The sequence below is a fragment of the Oncorhynchus keta genome, chromosome 19 (genome assembly GCF_023373465.1).
Source record: "Oncorhynchus keta strain PuntledgeMale-10-30-2019 chromosome 19, Oket_V2, whole genome shotgun sequence".
Classification (NCBI taxonomy): domain Eukaryota; kingdom Metazoa; phylum Chordata; class Actinopteri; order Salmoniformes; family Salmonidae; genus Oncorhynchus; species Oncorhynchus keta.
Window position 1 is genome coordinate 86,918,860 of NC_068439.1, and position 6,759 is coordinate 86,925,618.

The 6,759-nt window shown below is 49.1% G+C and overlaps 1 protein-coding gene across 1 annotated transcript; it reads right to left on the reverse strand.

Annotated features, from left to right (window-relative positions):
- Nucleotides 1-1,386: 1,386 nt before the first annotated feature.
- Nucleotides 1,387-6,759, reverse strand: LOC118379384 (protein LRATD1). Its single transcript, XM_035766416.2, has 3 exons — nucleotides 6,599-6,759; nucleotides 5,799-5,970; nucleotides 1,387-2,936 (listed from the first exon to the last, which is right to left on the reverse strand). Exons 2-3 carry the CDS (start codon nucleotides 5,925-5,927, stop codon nucleotides 2,274-2,276), a joined length of 792 nt encoding a protein of 263 aa, XP_035622309.1. The 5' UTR covers nucleotides 5,928-5,970; nucleotides 6,599-6,759; the 3' UTR covers nucleotides 1,387-2,273.

A 6,759-nucleotide genomic window follows, 5' to 3' on the forward strand; every position in this document is an offset into this window, starting at 1 on the left:
TCCCTATCCTCTTCTCTTCCCGTCTTTCTCTCTCCCCATCCACTTCTCTCTCCCCATCCTCTTCTCTCTCCCCATGCTCTTCCCTCTCCCCATGCTCTTCTCTCTCCCCATCCTCTTCTCTCTCCCAGTCTTTCTCCCTCCCCATCCTCTTCTCCCTCTGTCTTTCTCTCTCCCCATCCTCTTCTCTCCCTGTCTTTCTCTCTCCCTATCCTCTTCTCCCCGTCTCTCTCTCCCTATCCTCTTCTCCCTGTCTTTCTCTCTCCCCATCCTTCTCTCTCCCCATCCTTCTCTCTCCCCATCCTCTTCTCTCTCCCCATCCTCTTCCCTCTCCCCATGCTCTTCCCTCTCCCCATGCTCTTCCCTCTCCCCGTCTCTCTCTCCCCATCCTCTTCTCTCTCCCCATCCTCTTCTCTCCCTATCCTCTTCCCTATCCTCTTCCCTCTCCCTATCCTCTTCCCTCTCCCTATCCTCTTCCCTCTCCCTATCCTCTTCCCTATCCTCTTCCCTCTCCCCATCCTCTTCTCTCTCCCCGTCTTTATCCCTCCCCCTTCATCCTCTTCTCTCTCCCAGTTTCTCTCTCCCTCCACTCCGTCTCTTTTTTCTCCCAGTCTGTCTCTCTATCCCCTGTCTCTGCCTCTCGCTCTCCCCTTGTCTGTCTCTCTCTGTCCCTCCTCTCTCTCTCTTCCCCGTCTCGTCTCTCTCTTCTCTGACCCCTCAGTAAACCAGAGGTTTTATATTCTCACCAACATCACACAGCACCACAGGGAATACAAATAACACACTTTCGTCTCTAACCCCTCCCATCACATCCCAATAGTTGCATCTTTCCCAACTGCATGTGACCTAATGCCTAAGGTCAGCAGTCGTGAACTGATTAGAGCCATAAAGCCTTTATCCAGATACTTAAAGTGAGAAACTGACCTCTTCCGTAACCAATGTTTAGTACCTACTTACAATATAAACCAGAACATGGACACAACATACTCGTGACTCAACTTTGGCGTCTTATGTTATAGCATTGTTGGCACACGGAATGCTTCTCCCTTTTTTAGGGGGGCTCAATAGTGGTACAATAATGTAAACATTGTATATAGATCACAAAACCTCGTTCCCAGATGCACAATTGCCTGGCAACAAGATGAACAAGTCACGGACTCCTGGAGTCTGTTCCCATTGTAAAAACGTCTCCTGTTCTGTAGACCCTGCTGGTCGCTACGTTATGACCGGGGGGGTGGACCATTTCCAAATGTAGAGATCGGGCTGCCCCCCCAGGCCGAACGAGGCGGGGTCACCAAATATACATTAGGCTACGGGCTCAATTTTAATATCTTGTTTGTGTGTGTGTGTGTGTGTGTGTGTAACAGCAGTATCTCTCAGACCAGAAAATAGTTTCATGTTGCAACCTCTGTTTATTAGAACAGAAACATCCACCAATCAGGGAGAAAGACTCAAATACAAAAATATGGGACTCAAATGCAAACCAATCAATGCATGAACGTAGCTTTCCAAACAAACACCAGGGGGCAGAAAACAAAATGGTGTCTGCCTGTCCATCGGTCCGTCTCTCTGGTAGGCTACAACATGAATAGGTGGTTTTAAGGTTGAATGTTCGTTCAGTCCCAGGTTTTTAATGTAAAGGAGTAAAAAAATAGAACGCCGGGGAAATCCAACAGATATCTCTCTCTTTCTCTCTCTCTGTCTCTGTCTCTCTTTCTGTCTCTCTTTCTTTCAATAGTCAGCTGCAGCACTAGAACCAGCAGCAGCACTAGAACCAGCAGCAGCACTAGAACCAGCAGCAGCAGCACTAGAACCAGCAGCGGCAGCAGCAGCACTAGAACCAGCAGCAGCACTAGAACCAGCAGCAGCACTAGAACCAGCAGCAGCACTAGAACCAGCAGCGGCAGCAGCAGCACTAGAACCAGCAGCAGCACTAGAACCAGCAGCACCACCAGCAGCAGCAGCAGGTGCCCTTATGCAGAGAAAGAACGCAGAGGGAGGAGGGGAAAAAAAACCAAGCGAGTGGAGTCGTGCGCTATGTTAAAAAGGTACAGGGTGACATGTCGGAGCAGAAAGAAACCACGCTCAAACAAGAGCAGTTGTCAATGTTTACATGAACGTTTGTCTGTCTCGTCCTTGTGGGCTATTTTCTACTTTGCTGCAATATGATCACAATCTCTCTCCTACAGTGTCACCAGTGTTACAGACGCAGCCAGCCTGCAAACAGCTCCCTCTCTCTCCGAAAGGAAAGAAGAGAGTATAGGCCATCATATTAATCATCCCTCCTTCCCGCCACTGACCCCTAAAGACAGCTCCTTCAGAATCCCACTGGCGTCTACCCTCCTCCTCTCGCGGATCATATCCTCCAGGCTACGGAACACCAGCGTGTGCGCGTGTCCACTCCGAGTCCCGTCACCGAGGTGCACTTTGAGAAAGTACTGTTGCTCTGCCGAGTGTGCCTCGCCTCCCGCCTTGAACTCCCGCTTCCCGAAACGACACCAGGCGGCGAAGTTCTCAGAGCTGGTCCAGCAGATGTCCCCGCTGTGTAGGCCCAGGTGGCCGGCGGCATTCTGCAGCACCAGGTCGGAGGGCAGCGGTCGGAACCGGTAGCGGCTGTTCACTATCCGTCCACGCCGGCCCCGTCCTATCTCAGTCAGGCTGTCCTTCCGTATCTCCCCCTCGTGTAGGTGTATCACCTGGTCGTTGAGCTCGTACACAGCCCAGTGAGGTGCCTGTGATGTGGATACTAGCTCCACAAGGTCCCCTGGCTTGCACATGGAGAGCAACGTGTTGGCGGAGTACACGTTCAAGTCCTGGTTTTCGCGGAGCTTGGAGAAGATGCATTCCTGTGAGCAGAATGCGGAGTACTCCAGCTCGCTGACCGGCCCGGGGCCCTCCTGGCTGGGGTCCTTGTTGTAGCCTCCTCCGCCATCATCCACCTGGAAAATCAAAAAACAAAATCAAATTACTTTCAAATCGATAAAATGTATTTTGTAAAGCCCATCAGCGGTGGTCACTAAGTGTTTAAGACACCGAGCCTAAAATCCTAAAGAGCAAAACAAAAAGTCTATTAGTCATACAGGGTACAGATGGCTACAGGGTACAGATGGGTACAGGTGGGTACAGGGTACAGGGTACAGGTGGGTACAGGTGGGTACAGGGTACAGATGGGTACAGGTGGGTACAGGGTACAGGGTACAGATGGGTACAGGGTACAGATGGGTACAGATGGGTACAGGTGGGTACAGGGTACAGATGGGTACAGATGGGTACAGGGTACAGATGGGTACAGGGTACAGATGGGTACAGGGTACAGATGGGTACAGATGGGTACAGGGTACAGATGGCTACAGGGTACAGATGGGTACAGATGGGTACAGGGTACAGATGGCTACAGGGTACAGATGGCTACAGAGGGTACAGGTGGGTACAGGGTACAGATGGGTACAGGTGGGTACAGATGGGTACAGGGTACAGATGGGTACAGGGTACAGATGGGTACAGATGGGTACAGATGGGTACAGATGGGTACAGGGTACAGATGGGTACAGGGTACAGATGGGTAAGAGAGGGTACAGATGGGTACAGATGGGTACAGATGGGTACAGATGGGTACAGATGGGTACAGAGTACAGATGGGTACAGATGGGTACAGATGGGTACAGAGTACAGATGGGTACAGAGTACAGATGGGTACAGAGTACAGATGGGTACAGATGGGTACAGAGTACAGATGGGTACAGATGGGTACAGATGGGTACAGAGTACAGATGGGTACAGATGGGTACAGAGTACAGATGGGTACAGAGTACAGATGGGTACAGAGTACAGGGTACAGATGGGTACAGAGTACAGATGGGTACAGGGTACAGATGTAAATGGTACAATGAAATGCTTACTTGAGCGCTTCCTCTCAACAGTGCGATGAAATATGAAATGGGTGGCAGGTGGCCAAACAGTGAGGAGCGTTGGGACAGAAACCGAAAGGTCGCTGGTTTGAATCCCTGAGCCGACTAGGGGGAAAAAAACACGTCTGTGCCCATAAGCAAGGTACTTAACCCTAATTCCTCATGCAAGTCGCTCAGGGTTCAGTTTTCCCAAAAGCATCTTGAGGCTAATTAAGTTCCTCATTAGACCCTTCGTAGGAGCATTGTTAAATCTCCAAGCTGTTTCCCCCAAAACCGTCGGTTTTATCTTTACCTTAGAACAGCTAAGTGTTAGATGCTTTTTTTCTATTTTTTTGCCCCTCCCACGTCACTTTATAAAACAGAAGATATCCGCTGAACATAGAATCAAATAATAAATAATAAAACTGTTTTATCCGGCTCTGTGACTTTCAATAACTTTAGTGAAAAATTGTCTTGGCAATTGATACAAAAATGAGTCACGTATGAAAACCAAGAGATTACTGCACTAAAATATAAACGCTAGGCTATAGGCCTAGTTGTAGCATTTTAAAATACATTTCATGTTCAAACAATTGAGTTCTATTTTTTTGTACTTGTAGGCTTCTGTCTATAATTTGTCTCAATACATTTAATGATGTGTAGCCTAACATGTACAAAGTGACAAGTCACATTATAATGCTTATAGGGTAAGCATTAGAATCAGCCTCCTCAATATTTGCAGCCGTAGGTGGTAATACCTCTCGAGGAGCTGATCGCTCGTCACTATTGTGAAATAATTAAACGGTTTTTAAAAGGTTAAGATTTGAAAGGAGAAAGCTGATCCAAGATCCTATCAGTACTGATGCATATCTCAACGATGCGACTGTCGTCTCTGCCTGGTGTTCTGGAAATGTTACATCTTCGGACATTGTAGGAACGATGCATCGTTAAAAACACGCGAGCCTGGGTTACGTCGATACCGGGAAACCGGGCCTTGGATAAGAACGTCTGCTAATTTACTCAAAATGTAGAATATTAATGTAAAATGTAAATACAAAAAAATATAATGGCTAAGAATGAGGAGCGATGGCTAAGAATGCAGAGCGATGGCTAAGAATGCAGAGCGATGGCTAAGAACGCGGAGCGATGGCTAAGAACGCGGAGCGATGGCTAAGAACGCGGAGCGATGGCTAAGAACGCGGAGCGATGGCTAAGAACGCGGAGCGATGGCTAAGAACGCAGAGCGATGGCTAAGAACGCAGAGCGATGGCTAAGAACGCAGAGCGATGGCTAAGAACGCAGAGCGATGGCTAAGAACGCAGAGCGATGGCTAAGAACGCAGAGCGATGGCTAAGAACGCGGAGCGATGGCTAAGAACGCGGAGCGATGGCTAAGAACGCGGAGCGATGGCTAAGAACGCGGAGCGATGGCTAAGAACGCGGAGCGATGGCTAAGAACGCGGAGCGATGGCTAAGAACGCGGAGCGATGGCTAAGAACGCAGAGCGATGGCTAAGAACGCAGAGCGATGGCTAAGAACGCGGAGCGATGGCTAAGAACGCAGAGCGATGGCTAAGAACGCGGAGCGATGGCTAAGAATGCGGAGCGATGGCTAAGAATGCAGAGCGATGGCTAAGAATGCGGAGCGATGGCTAAGAATGCAGAGCGATGGCTAAGAATGCGGAGCGATGGCTAAGAATGCAGAGCGATGGCTAAGAATGCAGAGCGATGGCTAAGAATGCTTCAAAGGAGGCAGTTGTGTTTAGATCATCCCTTGTTGGAACCCAGGTTGAGGGAAAGGAGAACAACGAAAGCAGCAGAGATACACACAGTCCAACTAACAAAGTTACAGGTTCCCCTCCCAACATATTGTCAAGAAATATATATATATATATATATACAAAAATAATATCCACCTCCTCCTCTTCGTCGGAGAAGAAGTATGCTACTCCAACCCTAAGCTCCTCTTTCTCCAGTCCGGACGGATCTCCGGTGGGCAGCTCGCTGTAGCTGAGGTGGGTTATCCGGTCCAGGTGGTTTCCCATCAATGACAAAGCCCCAGCAGAGGACAGGCATGGAATAAGGTGCCTGGGGAGGTAGGAGGGGATGGGCGGGAGACCGAGTGGGGAAGAGAGACGTGAGTGTTGGGATACAAAACAACAACAACAAGGAATCTCCACTAAATCACAAGTTGGAGAAATATAAAAAAATACTTTCACAGAGTGACGTAGTTAAGAGGTTTACATTTGCATTCAAAATAGTGCGCACAGTGCCCGGTAGACTGCACTGGTCGGCTAGACTCAAATACTCCACATCCAGAGAAAACAGTCCACAGTCACGTAGCGAGGTCAATGATCAACTCTCCAGTTACTGAACCGCGTTCCTTTTGAAAGACGAGAACACTGGTCTGTCGCGCTCATCCTATCCCATGCCTTTAACCAGGCATCTACTCTGGTTTTACTGAAAGACAAAGGTTGAGAAAACAGCTGGGCTGGGGAGAGAGAGAGCGAGCAGGCCAGAAAAGCCACAGATAAATAGGGAAAAGAGAGAGAGAGCCAGGTGCACTTCTGCCCTCTTGTAGAAGGAAAAGAGTGCGCCCTGACAAAAAGCTTCAGATGTGTCTATGCCCCGCCAGACAGACGCACCGTGGGATAATAACGCATGATTGAACCTTTAACACACTGAGTGTGGAAGACGGATTAATAGAAGTGGTTACCTGCACAAGACCCGGACAAACGGTTATATATCCTGTCGTTCCATCCGTGGGCTTTCTCTCTCCGTCTCTGTCTCCCTCTGTCTGTCTCTCTCTCTTTTACACTTGCCTTCTATCCCCCAATACTCCCGCAGCCCTGTGTGCGTAACGTGTGTTTTCGGCTC

Bases quoted from the DNA above. Each gene is read 5' to 3' on its own strand.
- LOC118379384 (XM_035766416.2), bottom strand. From the start codon at position 5,927: ATGGGAAACCACCTGGACCGGATAACCCACCTCAGCTACAGCGAGCTG. The intron at 2,937-5,798 runs GTGGATATTATT...TTGATTTTCCAG, and splicing joins TCTCCGACGAAGAGGAGGAG to GTGGATGATGGCGGAGGAGG.